We start from the raw sequence: 24,634 nt of genomic DNA on the forward strand, positions 1-24,634 counted from the left end.
CCAGCTGACGGTCTTTCCACCACGATACAACGGGCTGACGGTTTTTTTATTTCGTGATAGCATCTAAACTCTCATCTGTCAACTCTGCCCGCGGTCTATTACTAATCAAAACACTTTTACTTAATATATAGATGCCATTGAAATTCTTTAACTGTCTTTGTTAATCATTATGTTAGGATAACCATGTAGAGCCTCAAATAAGCGGCCAAGTGCGAGTCGGACTCGCGTTCCAAGGGTTCCGTACATCACACGATTTTTAAATAGTGGCTTTGCAAACTGTCAACCTCACTATTATTTATTTACTATAGATATATATAACTAAAAATCGACTACAATAAAAAATCCGCGCCACATATCTATCTTAGGCGTCATCCCTATAGTCATATTAGGTACCTACTACGGATATACGGGCATCGGATCACGCGCAGTGCCCCCTGTAAGTAGCCCCGTTTATATGAGGACGCCTTTGGTGTCCAGGAAAAAAATACTTCCTTCGTAAAGTCATCACCGCGAACTCACAATATTCTTTAGCGAGCCAACCATTCCTATTTATAACAATTTCAAAAAAAACGAAACATCAGAGAAGTCCTATGTGACTATCGAACCTACTCACACAATTTCACGAGAGTTGGTAATACCTTCGCAGCGGTAATTAGTGTTACACGTAACTTAAGTTTTTTCTTAAGTCCGACTTACGATTGATTATAGATTTCTAATAGGTTTTCTTGTAATCTTTAGGTAAAGAACTATTATGCGTATTTTTTTTTTCAAAGAAATAAAGGGGGGAAGGGTAATTTTTTGCACATTTTCATGAATAACTTCAAAACTAATTATTTAAAAATTATAAAAAAAAAACATATGTTTGAGATTCCCACAATGAGCCTTTTCATTTGATATATAACACAATATATTTTTCAAGACTTATTTTTAATTTTCTCTTTTACCCCCCAAAAGTGGCCCCTAGGTTTATATTCATTTGTTTATGTTCCAAGTCCGGCTTTGGGTCACAGATTTACATATGTGTGCCAAATTTCAACTTCATTGGTTCAGTAGTTTCGGAGCAAATAGGCTGTGACAGAAGGACAGACAGACAGACGCACGAGTGATCCTATAAGGGTTCCGTTTTTTTCCTTTTGAGGTACGGAACCCTAAAAATGGGATAAGTTTATAATCAATAAATAAACTTTTGATTATTTTAAAAGCATGAGATAAGGAAAGATGTGTGAAAAACATTGATTTTGTATTACCAGTTTAAAGTAGCCCGGTATAACAAATAAACTGTTACCTTACCCTTACTGTTACCTTTGAACCCAAATTGTCGAGATGTTTCTCTACTTGGAAAGTATTCAAGGGTGGCAGATGCTTTTGCTTTTTGTATAATATACTATACATATTTGAATTATTGTACCCATTTAAAAGAGGCCAGGAAAACAATGTGGCTCTGAACCGGCCGTTAACTAAAAGCCAGGGCTGGTGGACAGTTGAGCAAGATTAATCGCCAACTCATCAATAACGGCCATCGCGATTAGCGCCATGTCATACTCATACATACATACATACACACGGTTAAGTGTATAGCGTTCAAGTGCTGCTGGCCTTCCGTTTTGCAAAACTGATAACATATATAATATACAGTGTGTAAATCAAATACGGGCGATAAATTAAACTAGATCTAAAATTTATCCGTTTAATCATTGATTAAGAAGTTTTATTAAGGTACGCTTAATTATGACTCCGTAATAAATTTTTGAACATTTGACATGACATTACGATTGCGAGTGTTTTATAGTAGGTAAATGCCAACAAGCGTTTACAGTTATGTACTTATGTACTCTAAAAAGCTCATATTGAAAGCTCATAACTAGGGTATAACTTGTTTTTTCTTACATACTACGTCGGTGGTAAACAAGCATACGGCCCGCCTGATGGTAAGCGGTCACCGTAGGCTATGGACACCTGCAACTTCAGAGGTGTTACATGCTTTACATTGGCGGACAAATTATTTTCTATGGTTAATATTTTCATTGTATTTCTAAACAAAATTTATCTCAATATGCTTCTTATGCTTACCACTACTAAGCTTACCCCAAACTTGGCAAAGCTTGTACTTTTGGTATTAGGCGATTATATACATACGTATACATAAATACAGATACGTATAGATAAATACATACTTATAGACATAGAAAACACCCATGACTCAGGAACAAATATGTGTGTTCATTACACAAATAAATGCCCTTACCGTCCGCTGTATGCTGTTAAATATTAGTGAAGTCAGTATAGAATTTACACACTGTATATTAGAATAGCGTCTGCTGACTTCGTTAGTGTGCCAACAGACCTTTACGGGGTGTTATTTTCCACATGAATAAATCCCAGATTAACAGGAATCAAATATCTCGACTCTTTTCCACGTTTAAATCCAAGCACTCAAAGATCCACATTGCTAAACGCTAAGCAACTTTCATATTTGTAAAGTGTCAATGATAAATCAGACGTCAGTTACTAAGGTTCCTACTCTGTATAGGATTTAATGAGACCGTAGTATATGGTAGATAAAATATAATTTTGCTAGAATTAAATATTTTACTAGTATTTTAACACAGTTACCTAATAATATTACCTACTAATATTTGCATACGTAACACTTGGCAGGAGCGGCGATACAATAGAACATTGTGCAACGATAAGGGTAAGTGAAGCTTTGGATACGACCCTTAAAGACCCGAGTTCGCAATATTCTTACCCCTGGAGTTACACACAATGTTTTTCATCACACTTGCGAAGAAAAAACTAAATTTTAAGCGAAATAATTCTTAAATATGGTGACATATCAAATATTCGTTCGCCATTTTGTAATTTCTTGACAGGTTAGGCATCGAAGGCACAGACCTATCCGACATTCAGCCATGATTAAAAATTATGAAAAAATATTTTAAATGGCTGTTAAATTAATCAAATATTTTTTTTTAAACATAAACAAAAATATTAAATTATAAGCGTCAGTATATTAAAATTAAACTCAATTATGCTACTTCGTTTGTATGAATAAATGACATAATTAAAAAAGCTATAACTCCCTAGGGAGTTATAGCTTTTTTTTTACAACCCAAAACTCCTGCGGGAACAAAATAGCCCTTTGTCCTTCTGTACACCTGCATGAAATAAGATCTTTTTCGAGCAAGTGTGATGAAAAAGTTTTTATCTAATGTCAATTCGCTTTTAAATGGTGACGCGAGAATAGAAACCATAATCATAATCGTCAAATTTCTATAAATGGATATGTGGCACTATGGCGGTGTTGCCAGTACCAGACCAAGACAAGTCGAGAAGGATATCGGTATGACACGCAGTGCAAGTGTTATTTATACGTCGTAATTTCATAGAATGTTGACGTTTAAATTAACACTTGCACTGCGTGTGCTATCAAAATCATTGCAGAGTTGTCTTGATCTTACTCTATCAATGTAAACTTTTACATTACCTGTTTAAAAAAATAAGGGTGTTAATCACTGGCATCTGGCAAGATTACGCATAATCAGTATAGAAATAAATTGTATATGTGTTTTCCTATTTAAAGGGCGTTCATTTAACTCAAATTTAGTTACTGGTAAAATAAGCCAACCTAGTCAAAACAAGTATTACTTTTAATACAAGCTCTTTAATATATTTGTCGACACAAATATATTAAAGAGCTTGTATTAAAAGTAATACTTTTTTCAAATTTACGTTTATTTTCTCTTACACACTACTCGTACAAGCATAACAACAACTATAATTTATTCAAAAAAACTTGTTATATCTCTTAGAAAAATAGCTCGCATTTTTAATAACTTCAAGTTGCGAGTAATGAGAAAAGTTTAGCTTTCAAGTTTTTTTTTTTCGTTATAAGTTGTTCACCGACATTTATTTATCAGCCGTATGAAATATGCCAACGTGGATCTTAATAAACAACGGTAAAATGTTGCTGTTAGAAAAGTCTGAAGTTTGGTGATGTAAAATTTCGGGTACCTTTGGCATTTGAGCTATTTGAAAGCCTTTTTAAAATACCCTTCAGATCTTTTACCCTATTGCGTCAGAAGGACGGTAATGTTTTTCGAGCGTATATGCGTCCGTAATGTATGTCCATCTTTTGGTACGTCATACAGCCCAAACGGGTGGATGGGTTTTTACATAATTGAGGTATTGTTGAATTTTTATGTAGCAGTCGGTTTTTTTGTAATGTATATCATATATTTCTTTTTTATTAATCTAATATCAATAAAGTTTAATTTTATGTAACAATAACTTATACATAAACTTAAAAATAATAATAAAATAATAAATAAATAATTTACTTGTTAGGAATTTGAAAAAAGATAGGAACATTATTTCGAATCTAAGAAGAATTAGCTCTTTTGACCCCTATCACGCAAAAACTCTAGAGCTTTAATACCTATATCTTAACGACCACTACTGTCATGTTCTCCGCTACTAATAGCATTTCTCAACCGATTCTCGTGAAATTTATAAGTTCGATAATTAAACCTAGGTATAGATTTTTTTTGCCTAATCAGGATTTGGAAATTTAAAAAAATGGCGATGCCGTGGAGGTACGTACGCGAAGTCTACAGCCCACAGAGCCACTTCTAATTTACTTATAATAATAAATTAAGATTATTCCGAGTTTTCTTAGTAAATCAGTTCTCCTCGAAAACAGTTTTCGCAATTTTATAGAAGTATATAAATATACGGGCGTATGGAGCCGAAATATTGATTTAGGTCTACGTCATAGGCCCTATTTAGTTTCAAAATATCCTTGTCAGCGTCGCAAACATTACTTAGTAACCAGTAAGTACGAGAGCGAAGTATTCGATATACACACTAATAAAGCGTAAATTCATAACGCCCCGAGACGTGAGTGCGTCCATAAAATCACCCGCGCTACTAACCCCGCTGTATGGAGCCCCATATTACTTTTATGCTTTATAAGACGAAGTTTTATGTCTTATCCCTACTGCGACGAAATATCGACGGAAAACGCGGTCAGAAGTTGTTTATAAGAAACTTAATCTATGTACAGTTGCCATCAGAGATATCGCAACGGCCAAGGTGCAAAGCTTCTATTGTTAAGGCGTTTAAGTGTTCAGGTATTTTTGGCCACCTTGGCGAATATATCTGATTGCGACAGTCCATTTGCTGTCGGTGTAATTGTTCAAGAAAAAGAACTGATGTTCTCACATACTTTTATTTAGGTTGACTGCGTACTTTGCAATTCGGAGTATTTCTTGAATGCAATAATATGCTAATATGGAGCTGTTCTGATTATAATATAATAATATATGAATAAATAAGACATGCTGATAAGAAAAAGTACAGTCAGCAATAAAAGTGTGTGTCACAAAAAAAGACAGTAACTTGCTCAGTGTCGGATTCTCAACATACAGTCTGTTACTGGCAAGTGGGCTTTTTTTTAAAGTAGGGTAAAGTAACATAGTTCTCTAACTTAACCATGACCTTAATTTAGTTAATAAACTAATATTCAGACTTTATTAACTTTCTAACAAAATTTTAATTGCCAGCAATGTACATCGCAGTGCATGTGCATCGCTTTTTAGCGATAAGACCGCCTGTTGTCTGCCTCTACATTTAATCGATTGTTTATTTTTCTTGTAGCTCTATCTATCTATCTATCTATCGCAGTAAATTGACAAGTAAGTGCCAATGACAGCCCTTCGTTCTTTGTTTATTGAATTGCGACGTTTATTTCAAGAGTTAGCGATACAATTATTACTACCCTTAAGATAACTACGGCCAATTAAAGGCACTTGTCTCATTGATAAACACTTTATTCAATTCAATTCAATTCAATATTTTTAATTCGAATAATACAATCCATATTATTGTTAGTACATAGCACAGCAAAACTTATAAATCTATGTTAGTGACACCTATAACAACAAACAAAAATAAAAATAATAATAAACATTAATTAAAAGCGGCGCGGTGCGGCGAGCGGTGGCGCGTGCAGCCGTACCCAGCGCGCGAACAAAGGCGAGTCCCAGCGCTGCGCCAGCACTTACTTAGAATTAGAAGTTTACTTAGAATACTGTTTGGGCTACTGCGAAGACGGTTTAGTAATGACGCACACCGCTTTCTAACTATTGCGTCGAAACTATCAGTGTGCGCCAATTATTACCAACTAAATGAAACTTAAATACAAACCCCACATCTTAATATTTATTTTTTAAAACAAATTACAGTAATGGGTCTTATTAACAAATCCCTGGGGAGTCATTTTTGCACCTTTAAAAACTTGAAGGGATGTTTTCTATGTTTTTTAAAATCTTGTGCACAGTTTTGTTACTAGTACCAAGCAATACGAGTACTTGGATGTTGTTACTTGTCTAAAATGCTCGAGAATCCTTTTTTAGGGTTCCGTAGTCAACTAGGAACCCTTATAGTTTCGCCATGTCCGTCTGTCTGTCTGTCTGTCTGTCCGAGGCTTTGCTCCGTGGTCGTTAGTGCTAGAAAGCTGAAATTTGGCACGGATATATAAATCAATAAAGCCGACAAAGTCGTACAATAAAATATATTTTTTTTTTTTTTAGGGTACCTCCCCTACACGTAAAGTGGGGGTGATTTTTTTTTTTCGCTTCAACCCTAGAGTGTGAGATATCATTGGAAAGGTCTTTCAAAACTAATAGGGGCTTTCAAGAAACATTTTTTGATAAAGTGAATATATTCGGAGATAATCGCTCCGGAAGAAAAAAAAATGTCCCCCCCCCTCTAACTTTTGAACCATAGGTCCAAAAAATATGAAAAAAATCGTGGAAGTAGAGCTTAAGAAAGACATTAAATGAAAAATATAGCGGACATGATCAGTTCAGCTGTTTTTGAGTTATCGCAAAAAGTTTTCCCTTCATAGTAAAAAGACTTACTTTAATTAGGTACTGATTATGCAAATTTGCCTATTTGTTTAACTCGGGTGAAAGGTACCGTTTCATCCCTAGGTTAACAATTTACTATACTTTAAGCTCCAGTTTAGCTTATTGTGACGGAAGAGTAACTACGGAACCCTACACTGAGCGTGGCCCGACATGCTCTTAGCCGGTTATTCAACTTGCATTAGCACGATCCCGTTCATGACAATTTCAGATTGACTGGGCGATTCGCTTCTTTATCGATTCGATCGATTATCAATCGAGCATTGTGTGGATATCGTCAATTTGGGAAGCGTTTCCGATAAAGCCTTAAGCCTTGAGCTGCATATCCACGTGTTTCAACTACACTCGGGCATTTTAACGTAAGCCTAATAAGGCATTTTAAAGAAAATCAAATACCTACAAGTTCTGCTAATTTTTTGGTATGTTTTGACAACCCGACGTCAACACTTGAAATTGTCATGTCAAAGTTTATAAATAACCTGTTTTATGAATGTTTTATGTAAAACCTCCATACATGAACGCAATGATAAGGATGACAATATTTTTTTGATAGTGGTCTCAGTTTTTTACCCCCGTACCATTACATGCCTTGTACCAAGTGTATTAACGATATGAGTAACGACGATTACGTAGTACACCCACTACATTGAATGTGTGGATTTCAGAAATTTAATTGAGCAGTTAATTCACATAATTACGCAAACAATTGCTAATGAATCGTATTATTATCAGTTTTAATAAATGCCCGCATGACGATAACACACTGTATATGGCATATAAAAAATATTTCAAATTAGCAAATATTTATAAATGACTTAAATCAAAATAAAATATGTATAATCGATGCTGTCACCACAACAAAGGTTTTAATTGTTGCTTAAAACAAATAGGTTTAATGCCTGCATATAGCAATAAATTATAATAAATTTAAGTTACATCATTGTTATTGCTTCGTGTGGGTTTCATGTAAAGTCATGGAATATGTTTCTTACATACAATTTATACAGATACAGACTTCCCTTACATGTTTCATTGATAGATACTCGTAAAATTTGCACCGCTTTGTGCGTTAAAAGTTGAGTGTCCTTACATTTAATGAAACAAACTGCAATTAGTTTAAATATATCTAATGAAAATAAAACTATGTTTTTTTCAAATCATGCACAGTATGGCGCAAGGCCTGTCGACTTCCTTAGAAAGATATGACGCTTCATAATTGCGCATGTGTGGTCTGACGCTCTGGAAATAGATACCAGTTATTAATATAAAAATATTTTGCTACAGCAACATTGCTCCTATCTGACTTTGTCTATTCAACTTTGGGAACAAATAAAATCATTTTTATAAAATATTTTGATTTATGTCACACTACCCTATGTAAATTATTATTATTTTATATAAATTATTACCTATTTCAGTTTGTCTTTGTCTATGTTCATAAAATCTATGGAGGTCAGAGGCACATATACCCTCCATAAAGCCTTGCACTTGGGTCTGGCCGGTTAGAACATAGACAAAAGTCTGCAATGTCAATGCTGTCAAAGTCATTGACGCAAAACTATTTTCATTTTCAAAACTATCAGTTTTCATATAAAATGATTAAATAACGGTTTATGTTGTTGAAATAGATTTATTGATTAATTTTTAAAATAAAAAATCCACCGCACAGTATCTCCGCTCAAACTCGGTTAAAGTTTAATCCATTGTACTAAACTAAGAAACAACAATTATTTCAAGGTAAGAAATATTTTAATCTATAAATAAAATAAGTGTACTATTGCCAAATTCAAATATATAAATTTAATCTTACCACCCTCTTAAGTCGCACGGCCGCCCTATCGCGTCCAAAATTACAATCTAAATTCATCATAGATGTAAATTCTAACATTGTTTTAGCTGGCAATTTAGAACTCTGGTAGCTATTAGCAAGGTTAGTAATTAGGGACATAGGTTATAGTATTGTTTAAAATGTGACTGTTTTGTTTTAGAGGGTGAACGTGAGCAAAAAAATCCTTGGGCGTCATATCATTTCCTTGGAAAGGCTCAAAATCAAAAGGCACGGATCCGCCACATAATTGTGACTAGTTGTAGTTTCCCGGTGACCATCAACAAGACCGCTGCACTGAGCTGTGGAGCAGAAAGTGTCCGACAATCGGATAGATGTAATAACAACTTTGTCTGTCATATATTCATGTAATTTTTAGTTTTTTGGGCTGATATATGTGATATGATTACAAGTTACACTAATTGCAATTGTGGAGTAAAATCAGATGTGCCAAAGATCATGTTTTAGATATATAAAAATCTATATTAAATGCAATAAATAGTATATGTATATATATAAAATTGTTTTTATCATGAAAATTTTAATGACTTCTATTTATTGTTATGAAGGTGATCTGGGAATTAAAACATGCGCTAAAAATAGACGACCTAAACAAAAATAACTCCTTAATAAAATCAAAAGATAATCACACGCACAGGATAGGTTAACTATTTGGTACCCACATCAATAATGAACCGAAATTACCGACCTGTGGTCTCATTGAATAAAATTCATATAGGTATGTAGATATTATATGGAAGTGTCACAGTTAGTTCAACAAGCCCCGTCCGATACATAAATTTGTATAAAAAATGACTTTTTTCCTGCCTATTGTATGTTTTTCGAACGAATTAAGCTCTTTTGATCCTAATATATAGGAATAAAAATATTTATAACTTGATAATAAACTGTATTGTTACCTTTTATATTGAATAAACTTTAAAATATAGATATCATTATCTCTTAGGACAAAAGATGCCTGTGATTTTGATTAATATGTAACATAATATTTTTTTATTTGATAAATACTAATTTAAAAACCTCACCCCAACAAAAACAAAAAATGAAAAAATACAAAAAGAAATTCCGTCGCCGGGATTCGAACCCAGAACCACTAGCTAGAACTGGATCACTACCTACCAAAACCCGCCAGGCTAAACCGGTTGTCAATTTTAGTACTGAGATACAAAGAGAGCGCCACTAGTATAAACGAACTTTTGAAAGGGGCATTTTTTTGTATGGAGTTAGCGTTCTTCTCCTAGTGAGTATTATATTCTTTGGTATGGCGTCATTTCTTTAGAGCAGACAGAAATTAATGAAACTTCAAACTTAAACAGCTCTTTGACTCGTGTTTATGGTAAAATGTTGCCAGTATTTAAAAACTGATGTCAGACACTAATTTCACAGGATTTTATGTACGGAAGGTGGAGATAAGGAACGAAATCTCCATGTACCAAAAAGTGTCATCAAAAAACTTTAAATAGGTGGCACTACAATACCTAGAGTACTTGAACAAAAAAATCAAAGCATAGACAGCGCAATTCACTCCGTCAATAACGCCTAGGTTCTTAGCTACTCTAGCGCTACTCTGGAGAGATTTGGAACTATTATTTATAGCTGACAGCTGGACACTTTTGCAACAGATCTACCATTAGTGATGCCACTCCTCTTAATTCCACACTCCATAATTTTATGTGTCACGTCCATTGTAGGTGTGATTACCATATTGTAACAAAAAAAAAAAAGAGCTGTATAATGTGGCCTCAGCCTTGAGAGATATACAGTATGACTCTGGAGATTTTACATTCGATACATCTTATTCAACACTGATGCGAAAGATATGGATGTATCAATTCCCGTTGAGATCCCTTTGGATTTCAAATGATGCTGCCGGAGGAATTGAACTGTTATTTTTAGGGTCTGTGAAATTTATTATATTTTGATGATTAGAATGTAAGGACAAATTAGATTTTGGTACGTACAATGTTTTCTACACTACGACGGAGGTTATATGCAATTTAAAAAGCTACTTTTATTCTTGTCTTTTTTTCCTATAATCCCGATAGGCATTTTTAATAGAGCAGTAACACTGGCCCTTAACTATTAGACTCAAACTCTTAATATCGGAAAGATTCGGAGCCTTAGCCGTGGTCTATGAAAAATATCTCTAAATATTCTCATGCAAATATTTATGCTACGATGGAAATTAACAATCTCGTTTAAGTTATTATATTTTATAAGCTTGATTATATAAAGTAACTGGAGCTAAGTAAGTACTTTAGGTACCTAAATCACAATCATTAATATGGTAAGTAAATGATTTAAATAGCCGTAACATATTGATGAAATTTTCAATAATTGTAAAGCACCGTCATAACAAGTAACTGTAGACCTCGAAATCGCCCACGGCTCCGCCATTTAGAACATAGTACGAAAATTGAATCGACAAAAAAAACTATACCATTCTTGCCCACAAAATTTCACGCGAATCATTTGAGAAATGCTACCTACAGACGAGAACATCCGGACATACGAAAGCATGTTCGCCCGAGCTGAAACGGAGACCTTTACTATGCTCGGTCAATTAACCCAGTCGATACGGTAACACTTGCCTAGGTCAAAAACATTTTAAATATGAGTTAAGGCTATGTGTCTTTTCTTTGGACATTAGTTAGTTTTGTTGGGCATTTATCGCAAATCGACAACTGTTGTGCCTAATTTGCGTGAAAAACGAGTTAGCGCTACTCTAACCACTCCAGCTCCTCCACAAAACCTAGCAATGTTTTCAGGTAGCTAACTGCCTCCTTTAGTGTACACGGAGTCCTTAGGTATTTGTTCCTGTATACTTCTTGCTTATAGTCTAGGAACTCTAGGAGAATATGTTTTGTTGTGCCCTCTTATTCCATGCACGCTCTGCACATGGGGCTGTGTGTTTCACCCATATTATGGAGGTGTTTGTATAGTGTGTTGTGTCGTGTAATGAATCCTACTATTTTACGTAGTTGGAGTCTAGGTGTCTTCCGTGAGCTTGTAGTTCAGTTCCAGTACTTTGGACATCACAAAAATTAACGGCTTGGATTTTACAAGACTTACAACTTTTCAGAAGTAGAAGGGTTTAACATGTTTATAAGGATAAAGTAAGAAAATTAAGCTTCAAAGTCCGTTTATTTTATGATTTCCACGATGACCGTTTATTTTATGATGGTGTTGATCAATTAAATATTACGCATAACCCTTAACTCACACTAAAAAAAGTTATGATTTTTTCAACACAGAATTAATATTATAAATATCAGTGTCTAACTGTTTTGTTTTTTGTTTTATTAGTGGTAGAGCACTTCACCATCGCAAAAACGGCCTAATTGGATACTTGTCATCAAAAATAATAAGGTGAAGTGAATTGTTTGTACAATACTTGCCACAACAGTCTCGCAGTTCAGCAGGAATGTCGATACATTTTAACAGCTCGTTACATTTATCGGTGTATTTATCAATTTCACACGGTGTCCCATCACCTTAAACTATTTGTTTATGTTGCGGTGGCAAAGTCACATTACACAATTTAGGTATTACTAGATTTAAATTACACTTAATGACTAGAGGAAAATGGTCAGTCAACAAAAAGGTCAACTATTGAGTTCCATCCCGCGGCAGTAGTTATGCAATGGTCTAGCCAGCGTTAACTTCCGTGTGAGTCACTGAGGTACGTAAATGAATCAGAGTCGATGTAAAGTTTAGCTAAGTCGGCACAAATCCAACCTTGCTTCGCACAGAAACTTAACAATTCGTCACTAAATAACTCACCTGGATGCGCATTATATTCACCCAATATACGGGTATATATACAGTTTCAATGCCGCTTTCCCTAACTGTAGCATTCATTGCACTAATGCATTGGACGAATTCAGGTAAATTGTCACTTGGTCGGCATATACGCACTAAATACTAATAATTCTTTATTCCCGGATGACATCTTAATAGCACTGATTCCAGCGTTATCGCATAAACATATTACACATAAATATATCGCATAAACATATTACACATAAATATATTACTGAGGCACACGGAAACGTTTTCTTTCGCCACAAAAGCGCGATCCCTCCATAGGGCCTCCTTCGCTGCATTCCTTCCGACGTATACAGCTGATGTACCGGTGCTGACAAACTCGTCGTTTATGCTATTCAAAAAGGACAGGTCATGTGACAAAAGCCATGTCTCCTGTATGGCTATTACTTTTTATGCCTTTTGAGCTAATTGGTATAAAACTGATACCAATTCGCTATTTAGATTTCAAAATTTCGTTACGATTGGTTAAGTTTTGGAGGAGGAAACAATTCAGTACAAAACCTCGAGTTTTAGTTTTAGATTTAATACGCAAGATTTTTCGCCTAAGCTGCAGTTGCCCTTATCGCACTAATTTTAGGAGCCGCCTCCGTCAGCGCGACGGAGATATCCACCACCAAAATTACCTAATCTGAGCAGGAGCTCAGCTGGCCTTTCCTGTTAAGTACTCGTACTTACCTTAATTTTTTATGACGTAGATGACATCGACGCACTAAGCACAAGCTTACGGCTTTCTGCATATCACATCACACTGACACTGTTATGTAGTTTAGTAAATCTTATAGTAACATCATAAATATCATAATATGTAGGTACATCTTATTAGTCAGTTAAGACTATTGCTTTTAATACTGTTCCATTGCTTATCCCGTTGACGTTAAATTCGTCTAGAATACGACCCTAGACAAATATTTGTGAAGAACATCTGTTTGGACTACAATAACAAAATTGTCACAACACTGGGACCCAAACAAGTTCTATACCCTTAATTCTTATCTAGAGACTCATTACATTGCTCGTAAAAGCTGAAGCAAAGGCAAACCCAACTAGCACGATAACGAAACGCCTCTAAGAAACAGAAGATAAAACAAACAATGGACATAAAAATGTATGAGACAACAAAAATCAAAGAACTTCAAACGACTAGTGTTACTTGAACTTCCTCATCTTTTTAGAAACCTAATCTAAGGAGATATCAGAGAACTCTACAAGGGGACGGCAGGGATCAAAGTTGGGTGGTTTTATTGACCTTGTAACATAAATTATTAGGGCATGTCTCGTTGTACCCTGAAACAGCGGGAAGGGATATAAAATGGATATAAACTGGGTGAACTCAAAAGGCCAATAAATTGTGTTATACAGTGTAGTTTTATTACTCTAGCAAGTGCCGCCGTAAATGAAAATGTGGGAGTATGTTAAGTGCGCTTTATATTGCTAATATTATGACTCAATCACAAGATAGAAAAGGATATTTGAAACAACTATACTTGTAAATAAGTATACTCAATTGTAAAACGAGTATGTGTAAATAGGACTTAAACATTTTAAGTAGGTCATAATCATAGCATGATCAATCTGTAAATGGTTAAAGGTTGTAAGACAAAGTGTAAATGTAACGTTTGAATAGTAATTACAGCTGCATTACTGTTGGGACATTACTGCTGCAGGTGCTGTCACTGTCAGTTTCGTTCATAAAATGAGTGACAGATTGTACATTCTAGTCGTGGCAGTAAATCAAAATCGTTAAATTCCTTTATTACGAAATGAGCACCAAATATACGCGTATTTAATGTTATTAACTTACATTTTATCTACGTGAACGCGAGTGATTTATAAAGCTAACATTAAGCTTCAAATAATAGATAAACGTCGAATTATAGTCTCTATAACAGTTCCTTCAAGTCTCTCGTAGTTGGACTGTTGTCAACTGTTTTTAACCGTATTTTTCTAACCTTAAGTTTAAATTAATTAATTTAAAGTCCCAAAAATGTCTACTAACATTTAAAGTGGCAACTACACCATACAAGGTGTAGAAAAAATAGTGGGGATCCGTTTAAAGGCATGTTCGGTTTCGTGTTCGGTTCGGTGACATTTTTGGCTTTTATATGAAGTGTTGACCGACTTAAACAATAAAAAAAAATTCACGTCAAAAACTGAACCCTTAAACGAGTCCCCTCAATTTTTTTTTATACCATGTATAAAAAATAGGGAGAAACTTCTTTCGCTGTCAACATCTTTTTGATGCTGACTGTACAGCGCTAAGGTAGGTAAAGTCAGACCAAGATAGTTAGTAGCGATTTTGATAAACCAGACGGTGCACGTTTTATTTTAAACATCGAACATCTACGAAGTTATGACGTTTACTTCACCCTTGCACCGTCCGGGCTATCAAAATCGTTGCCAACTTGTCTGGGTCTGACTCTACGAATTAGACTTTTGGAATTTGGTTCTTTGAGGAAAAACGTTATTGTAGGTAAATATAACGATTTTTGTAGGCGTTTGATTTTATTTCGTTGGTTGAAAACTACATGCATTTAAATAAATAGGTTACAATTCTCACCTGCAATCTTACAAGCCGTAAACCTGGAATTTTTCCAACTGTTAAGACCAAGTTGCCGTGAGATGTCCCGTCTTGTCTCAAAGCGGAACTTAAGTACGTCTTAAGTGCAGCTTATAGCTTAAGATTCCCTTAAACTTTTTAAGCCCCGCGTCTTCTTTGCTATTTTGTTTAGGTTAATACACTCGGACGTACGCAAGTTGAGAGCGTGCTTTGAGAAACTATAGTTTGTTATGTAAACACGAGGCAAATAAAAGATGTTAATAATATTTACGAACCGAAGAAAACCGACTACAAAAACATGAAAAAAATATTGTCTTGTTATTATAAAATACGTATATACTTTACCGATTGATATATTTGAAGTCGGTTCCAAACCAAATACTAACAATACCGTTCAATAACAACCAGCATTATTTCTAAAGACCACAATACATCTGTACTATAAACGTTAAAGTTACTCAGTCTGTTCTTTTGACACTATTTCACTTCTAAACAACTGAAGTGATTTCTGTAAATTTTTTCTGTATATGGTCATTAAATTCCTTTATATTTTAAAATCAAGTTCTCTCGATAAAGGACGGGAAATAAATTCGAATCCTATGCCTGCAGGCTATGGACAGTTTGAAAATTAATAACATAATTGTTATTTGAAAAATACGACAGCAATTAAAATACTTTTTAATACAGTTGCTCAAAAAGTGCTACTTTACGTAGCTGTTTAGCGTGCGGAAAGTTGGTTTTCGCGAACTAGTGCTTTTCACTTTTTTTTAAATTTTTACTTGTTCCAATTCATGACTACTTATTGATGAGTGTTAATGTTAGTTTCCTTTAAAAGTCGTAATGAACATAAAAACCTACTGTAAATGTAAGAATAATAAAAATATACATATTCCATATTTTATTATTTACCTCTTCATCATTATTACACGTTTATTTTTTAATATTAAATATTTTAAAACCGTTCTTAATAAGTTTCTGAATGGAACGGAATAGCTGCCGAAACGCCTGTCAAAGAAGAGGCGTTTTTTCTTACTGCAAGCATGTTTGAAGTTTCCAAAGGCAACATTCGATATTGTTTTTATACAATTTAAATACACAAATAATCGTAAATATCGATACTTAGATAATAATAGTACAATATTTTATATTTACAATTGTGTCTGTCGTATAAGAACATGCATAAAAAAACTTGTTGTTTTTCTTATTATTTCGCAACTGTATTAAAAAACGTCGTTCGATACACGAGTAGATATGACATACTTTCCGCACTAGCATCGAAATGTACTATTCAGTAGGCAACTTACAACAAAATACACGATCGGACCGAACCCACACCTTGGCGCAGTCCGTATCATGTTCGTTTGTTCGATTACTTCGACAGTATGGAAGGCAATCCACCGTGCCGTAGGTACTTACAGACATATAGCCGCATCCTTACCAAATCGCAGCAAGATCATGATACACTTCAAAATTTGACTTGGCACCGACTTCAAATATACGAGTATTAACGAATGTAACAGGAAGTACCCTAAGAATTTTGGTGATCAGCAGTGAGTGATGAGTGAGCGAGACTGAGTGAGTCAGTGACGAAACCAGGTTTTTAGATATCAATAAAATCTATAAGAGCTATGCAATTGAAACTTTATATGTTTAATAAGTTCACTATTGACATCAATTCTCAAGAATTTTGTTTATCTGGTATAATGCAAACCCAAGTTTTGAGGGTTCAAAAAAACGACGTAGCGCTTCGAGAAAAGGTAGGTACGAGTAGTACCCTTGAGCTTCGCTTGGCTTGTCTTGCCCCCAGATTCGCGTCTACGTTTTATAGCTTGATAATCATAATCATAATCATTTATTTGCACATAAAAGGTGTTACAAAAGTTACATGTCCTAGCCTTTTTAGCCGTTTTTGTCAGCATGCAAATAGGTCCTTATAATACATAAAATTTGTACTACATAAAACTACCTTAAATTAACTTAATTACTAAACTACATTAACTTAAATTAAACTAAAATAGAATAAACAATAAGTCAATTTTGCAGTGTACAGTGCCAGCAATAGATAATAAAATAGAGTAGATTTTTTTTCCAGTAGCCATTTAAAAAGCGCTGTTTTAAATTTAGTATATGGCAGATCTTTTATATAGTCTGGTAGCTTGTTGTATATGGCGACACCCATTGAGTAACAGTTTTTCTTAAAAGCAGCAGTTTTTTGCTATTTAGGTACAACAAGCCTGTTTGTATTCCTAGTGTTTCTAGGAAACACCTCCTGCGCTGTCTATTATTATTTAGGTTTGGCTTTAGTGATATAGATAACCCAAAATCGGGCAATATTTTTCAGACATGCTGAACATTTGTTTTCATAAACCCGATATCCACAAAACGGCAGTCATTTCTAGCGAGCCGTAATAAAATTAATCTCAACTACCGAGCCGTAACGGATCCGATGGAATCGATGCGCCCACTTAAAACTTCCAGCTAACGAAACGGAGGAAAAAAGGCTACGCTAATTTTATTTTGGTTCGAAAACGTAGTTTAGAGAATTAAGTAGAGCATGAATACAATTTTGCCCTATTTTTTAAAGTTTTTACTAACTAAATTTATTTATGCTGGTAAATGTTTATAACCAGCGTTCAGACTATCAAATAAATTTGTAATCAAAAACTCAATATATTTTCCTACGGGCCACTTGTGTCAATCACTAACCCGGGGTTAACCGTTTTAACCTTGAGTTACCATAGTTACCAGTACATACCCCCCGAGGGTTGCCCACCTTGTCGTGGTGGAGGGGCTTACTAGCCGTGGCTTGGTCTCCCACAGCACAGCGAAGAGGCAACCAGGGCCGGCCTGTTTGAGGTGCGGGCTGGCCCGAGGAGGACGCTCCAAGTGGGCTTGGTAAGCCCACTTGTGACGCGTTGGAGGTGGACCGTCGAGGAAGAGGAGTGTCGGTATTGCGGTGAGCCGTTCTCCCTATCCTCGACGGCCGAGGTGGGATCGCAGGGGAAGAGGCGTGATGGTATCACGATGCGCCACTCTCCCTATCCCCTGCGACGTTGGCGGGGCCGTTCCGCTGTAGCGGCGTTGGTGGGGCTGCAGAGGAAGAGGAGTGTCGGTGTTACGGTGTGCCGTTCTCCCTGTCCTCTGCAGCCGAGTTGTGGTTTGCGGCAGAACCATGGACCTCATCTGCCGCCGGGCGCTGGGGAGTTTTCTGGCGCCCGTGGCCTCCTTGTGGCGGGCTCGGGGGGGTCCGCTACACTGCAGGACGGAGGCCGAGGAGGAAGGCGCGTCAAAACATCTGGCGCGCCTCGCGTGAAGGGCCTTCGGGCATTCGCGAAGGAGCCGCTCGCGGGCGGCTGCCGCCGGTGGGGTCGCGGATGAGTACGCAAGCGTTCCTGTAACCCCACCAATAAGGCGGCAAGGTGGCATATGGGGGGTTTTTAGTGGGTATACCGTGGGCCTCATTAGCCTAGACGGGAGTCCCACATAACCACTCGGGTCACCCCCCGCACCCGGGTGGTATACGGAATGCATTTTCCCCCCTAGAAAAAAAAAAAAAAGTTACCAGTACATTGGGTTAACGGCTTAACCGGTTAACCCTGGGTTAGTGGGATGGTGCAGTCTACTTAAGCCACGTGGATTCTCTAACCTGATGCAATAAATCTGCAAAAACTTGAAATCCTAGAAAATAAACAAGTCGTTGTCCAGCTACCATTCCAGTGCCTATTGTATAATAGCGAGGCGTTGCGCGTTGTTATTGTTACCAATTCGAAGCGAATTAATTCACCATCTTATGTAACTGAAATATGAGCACTCGAAATTCAAAAATCGCCCCCCAGGACTACATTCAAGGTGATTACATCAATCAAATTTCGAGAAAGTGTGGAATCATCGAACACAACTCAATTGTTCAGTGTTCGGGATTTTTTCTCTGTCACACTAATTATGCTTTCATTGGAGCAAAAGAGAAAGATACATGTTATAATAGTGTATTTCGCCACAAAATCGAAACATACTCAATTCCTCAGTCTTATACAATGCGACTCTGCGGATAATGCTCATCGAGCTATAAAGAGCTATGCTCTGCGTTTGTGCTACAACTAGCAACATTACAACAAATCGTAAGAATTTTTAAATCCTAAATGTAACAAGTCCAGAATGCTCAAGTCGAGAATGCTTGAGATTAATAAACAATGTTCTGTTATGTTATAATCAAATTTCTTTTCTAAAGAACTTGCAACGTGGCTGTGAATATTTTGTCTTTTTGTAGCTGTGTCTATTTGAAATTGTTTATCAATGAAACAGAGTTATATTGTATCAGACATTCGGCCTGATTCGAACTTCTTATCTTCGTCTACATTGTATACCTACTTAAATTTCTTAATTTTGTTACAGATTATCTACTAAAATGGCGGGAAAAGCACTCTTAATCTTCGCTACCATTTCAGCATTAAATATAGGTAAGAAGTAAGAATATAGATTGCTTTTAAGAATGTCATCCTAGCCTTCTCGGTAAGTTAGCCTGCCAACAAAGCTAGAGATCCTAGGGGCGAATAGGGACGAACGGCATTTATTTGCATGTATATCACAAGTGTTAGTTCCTGATACATGGTAAAACTGAGACATGATGAAACTGAAATGGTTCCGTTTTTGTCATTTTGACAATCTAAAAAAGTACTAAGTATATAGAGATGCGCAAAACGTTTCACTGAGTAGTTAAATCAGTCACTCGTGTCGTGTACGACACCTGTCTAGTACTATAAGTACTTAAAATGATTTCATTTTGTTCAATAAGTTATACTCGTACATATTAAAATTAATTAAACAGTTTTAACTAATACTTTTTAAAATAATGGCAGAACTGTTTATTAAAATATGTCGACTTATTGACGCCGACAAATTTATATCTATTACTCGTATATATTTACGAAAACGGGACTTACAGGCAAAGTCGAACGTATACTGGTATCAGACGGCCCGATTCGAAGAATGGTTAAGACACGTTTAAGATCTTGGAAAGATCATTAAAAGGTCTATAGCTATACACATGTCAAAATTGACGTTTATTTCGATTCCGCTGTGACCCCAGTAAGATTTATCTACGATATTTCTAACGTCAGAGTGACATTGGTTGCCCGAATTGAACTGCTTCTGTCAATTATACGACATACAAACGATATCTAAATGAGAACTTATCTAAACCAGCACTTATCATTATCGTATCTCATTCTTCGAATCGAGCCGAGAATGACATCTTATGGTGCATTTCGCTCGTTCATGTCCGTATGTATACATACATACGCATTAGCACAGGCAAGACACACGATAAGTAAATAACATCATTCAAATATTACCATTATTATTTATTATTTTTATTCATTATTAAATTTATAGTACGTATTCTATAAATATGTGGTAGTTTATATATTGTTATTATTTATTTATGTATTTTATAAGTATGGTTTGATTTTTTTTTTTTATTCATTCAATATATTTTTTCGCTGCACCAATTCTAGGTATCTCTGTTTGGCCCTATGGTTGACTGGTAGAGAATGTCATTTGGCATTAAGTCCTCCATTTGTACATTGTTGTATATATTTTGTGCAATAAAGTCTAAATAAATAAATATCATTCTGATGACAGTGTACGTTCGAATTGGCCTGTTAATCGCGTATAATTAAGTTTTAAAATTACCTTCGACGTTTCCAGGACGGCATTGGCCCCGTCCTGTTTTTGTAATTAATAATGTGTAAAAATCGTGCAAGTTAAAATCAATTTATACCCAATTTCATAATGTCTATTAAATTTTCAGAACTAATTAAACCTTTTAATTTTTTTCCGATTCACTTAAAACTAGTTACATATCTTCCTCTTCTATACTATTTAGTAAAGGAAATTTTATGCATAAAACCTGTACTACATTTTGAGCTCATCGTAACAGCAAAATATTTTGAATATTCACATCATTTCTGTGAGATCTGATCTTAATAGGATTCACGGTTATTAGGTTATTACTTTATTCATATTTTTCAATTTCCTGGTACACATGAGTATTGCAAATGCCATTTGGGTATTCACGACAGATTGGTCAGGTTGTATATATTTATATCTCTTGTTTTTGGGATAGACATTACCTGTTAATAAGCAAGCAGGCATTGTAATTATCGATAAGAATTGTGATAAAGGATAGATACTTGGTCATTATACATATCTTGTGTTTTTAATTCGTACCTACGATTTTACCAAGTTGTATATATTTATATCTCTAGTTTTTGGGGTAGACATTACCTGTTAAAAAGCAAGTAGGCATTATAATCATCGATAACAATTGTGATAAAGGATAGGTACTTGGTCATATATTGTGTTCCTAATTCGTACGGTCACGTATTAAAATATCGATACGAAAAAGGTGCCAAAAATATATGGATGGTGATAATACATGACTTTATTGCCCATATATTAAGGTAGTCTATACATATTTTAAGCACATTTTTCGTACCGACATTTTCAGAAATGACTGTACCTACGATTTTGCCAAGTTATTTAATGCAAGTCTTTTGTACTTTTCGTAAGTATATAATTGGCAATTTTTTTATAGTTTTTAACAAAAATGTATTATACACAGAGATCGTTACCGATATAAGTAACTAAAAATCAAAAAATCACGTGTAGCATTCGAAATATTTCCTTGATATTCTAGAATGGTATTTAAGTAAGGACAATGAATTACCTATCAGATTACCGAAGTGAAATCCAAAAATACAAATAAACAACCGAGATACCGAAATGAAATACCGGTTAATTTGTATGAAAAATATACCGGTATTCGACCCCTGATTATACGTTGTTAACATGAATCAACTTTATTTCAAAGAAAATAGCATATTCAAAATGAAATTGACAATTTTAAACACAAAATACTTGAGAGAAGTAAACAAAAGCAGGCGACTAGACTTGAACACACAAGTGTCCACATAGCAGCGAACTTCTTCGTTGTTATCGAATTTGCATTTGCATCCTATGTTCATAATGACACGTTGTTTGCATTGTCATTTTATTGCAATATACAAAAACTAATACTGTTAAATACAATGATATTTATCTACATTGCTGCCGTGCCAAAGCAGCGCGGGTCGCTAATATTAACATTAAATATTCTTTAAAATACTAAACTACTAAAATTAACCATTAGATCAATCTTTCATATACTCGTATCTACACGAACATGGCTTTTAGGCATAAATTCTGGGTAGGTGCATATGCGAGTTTTTTATATATTAAACATAAAGAAATTAAAGGAAGCCATAAATTAAGCAGGATTGCCTTGACCTGTGATCATGATCACTAAGCAAGGTTTACCTTTAATCCCGGTAACTCTTACAATAGCGAACTTACACTGATCACGGGCCTCAAACAAAATTGAAAATGCAAACTTAATCCTGAATTAATTTCAGGCGTAATTTAAACTTTGAACCCGGGAAATTGAAACGCTGTCATGGCGACGGATCACGTCATGCAATTAATCTAAATTTTCGGGAAAAAGTTACACGAGAGACATATTGCAACCCTTTTGTGATTAAAGGACTGCGAATATTAAAATGATCATACGTAGTTCTTGTCTTATATTAACATTTCATTTTTTTTAGTTGATATTTTGACAGTTATATTTATGAGGTGATAAAGGCTTCTAGTCAGCACCTTCAAAGCCCATAATATAGGTACAAGTGCGAAGGGAGGAGGAGGACTGAGCGGGGGAGGCGTATGCCTGTGGTGTTTAGAAACGTTAATACATGTTAAATATCAATATCAGAGTGTTGCCTCAATATTAATAATAATTTATATGCGTACGAATATCAAATGCAGGTATATATATTACCACGTCTCTAGAGTTTATTATATATACGTACAAATTCGTTATCATTATTGCAGTACATTGAAAATAAGGGTAAACAAAAATACGTAGGTACCCTAATTTTGCCTGTACATAACTTCGCCTGAACTACCATTTAATCATGATTTCGCTATAAATTGTATCATCGGCATTTAATAATTCCACATTTAGGAATTATATTTAGTTTTTGTAAACAATTAGTTAAGTAAAACTTTTATTGTGGGCGGTATTTATTTGTTGGTAAAATTAAATTAAATTTTACCAAGAAATAAATACCATTAATTTCTCATAATTTATTTAATATTTTATTTTAAATTTAAATTTTTTCTTGGACGGATGGGTCTGCCAGATCGCTGTTTATTTGGGTCTCATTGCAATGGAAGTAGGCACATGTATTGAGGCGTTTAACAACAATAAAGCATTAAAGGCCTCTAGTGGGCGACCGCTTCTCCATACACACGTAGCCTCCATTTTCCTCCCTAGATAATCCGAAGAACAACTTTCATACAAAGTTTTTAAGCCTCCTAACCCAAAAAAATTAAACGAAGGGCATAGGTATATGTGGTTAATTTAAAAGTACATCAAATTGCGTAAAAACATTGTCTAAGCAACACAAGGTGTAAGATCTCCATGTAATTATGTTCAGCGAGAATTAATGGTTACTGGGAAATATGGGAACGGAAAACTTAGTATTTTTTGAACCCTCTATTGAAAACAGTACTCGTGATTCTATGTAGCCTAACAACCTAAAATTTCTCAGAATACAAAGAAGTCTTGATACTGCAACGATTTCTGGATAATTCCAATATAGCATTTTAAATTAAAGGAAAAAAAGTACCGTTAAAGAATTTGTACTATCGCAGACATCTCTTATTACAAAATTAGTTGAGCCCAATATAAACGTACGACAAATCGATCCATGGACAAAAAAACTTTTGCTACAATTTTTAATAGTGTTTGATATACGTAATATGACCGCACACGTCTACTAGGTTGCATAGAGGAAATTGTTAAGATGACATCAAAAAGCAAACCGTATACATAAATGAAAATTAATAAAATAATAAAGAAAAGTACTTTCACATACTTACGTAAGTAACTAAAAAGCTTGCAGACATACGCAATTTCCTAAAGAGAAAGTTTATTTCAGCTTATTCTCATACAACCACAATAATAGGTCACAGAAAGGCTATAAAGAACAGCGGGACGACTCCTTATAGGTAAAACGGAACCCGCAAGGTACTTTTAACTAATATTGTGATAAAATATGGATATATATATATATATATATTGTTAAACCAGCCTCAGTAAGTTTCTTTAGTATGGAATTGCAGACGAATTCAGAATGGCCCAGGAACCTAATCCCAAGATTTTTATCGAAAGCGAGTTTTATCTAAATACCTCATTTACCAAAGAACCACTTTTACACTCGTTTACACTAATTCTTATTCAGAATCCATGACCTCCGATTGGAAGCAATACGTCCCGCTGCACATAGCTTTAATCTAATGGACATAGAGGTAGCCCCGAAAAAAATATATACTTTTGAGAGAACCAAATCCCTTTTGTTTGCTATACTATCATAT

At 35.1% G+C, this 24,634-nt stretch overlaps 1 protein-coding gene and 1 long non-coding RNA gene across 2 annotated transcripts in view; both read left to right on the forward strand.

The window, feature by feature from the left end:
• LOC133516200 (cell adhesion molecule Dscam2-like) overlaps nt 1-24,634 on the forward strand; it is a 294,499-nt gene that overhangs the window by 37,132 nt on the left and 232,733 nt on the right. Inside the window, exon 2 of the mRNA XM_061848998.1 lies at nt 19,553-19,617. Coding sequence (XP_061704982.1) covers nt 19,566-19,617 — 52 coding nt within the window. The 5' untranslated portion in view covers nt 19,553-19,565. The remainder of the gene's footprint in view (nt 1-19,552; nt 19,618-24,634) is intronic.
• LOC133516181 (uncharacterized) lies at nt 8,099-9,275 on the forward strand. The gene is made up of 2 exons (XR_009799185.1): nt 8,099-8,666; nt 8,918-9,275. It is a non-coding gene; the product is annotated as an uncharacterized LOC133516181 (long non-coding RNA).

Source organism: Cydia pomonella, chromosome 3 (assembly GCF_033807575.1).
Source record: "Cydia pomonella isolate Wapato2018A chromosome 3, ilCydPomo1, whole genome shotgun sequence".
NCBI classification, from domain to species: domain Eukaryota; kingdom Metazoa; phylum Arthropoda; class Insecta; order Lepidoptera; family Tortricidae; genus Cydia; species Cydia pomonella.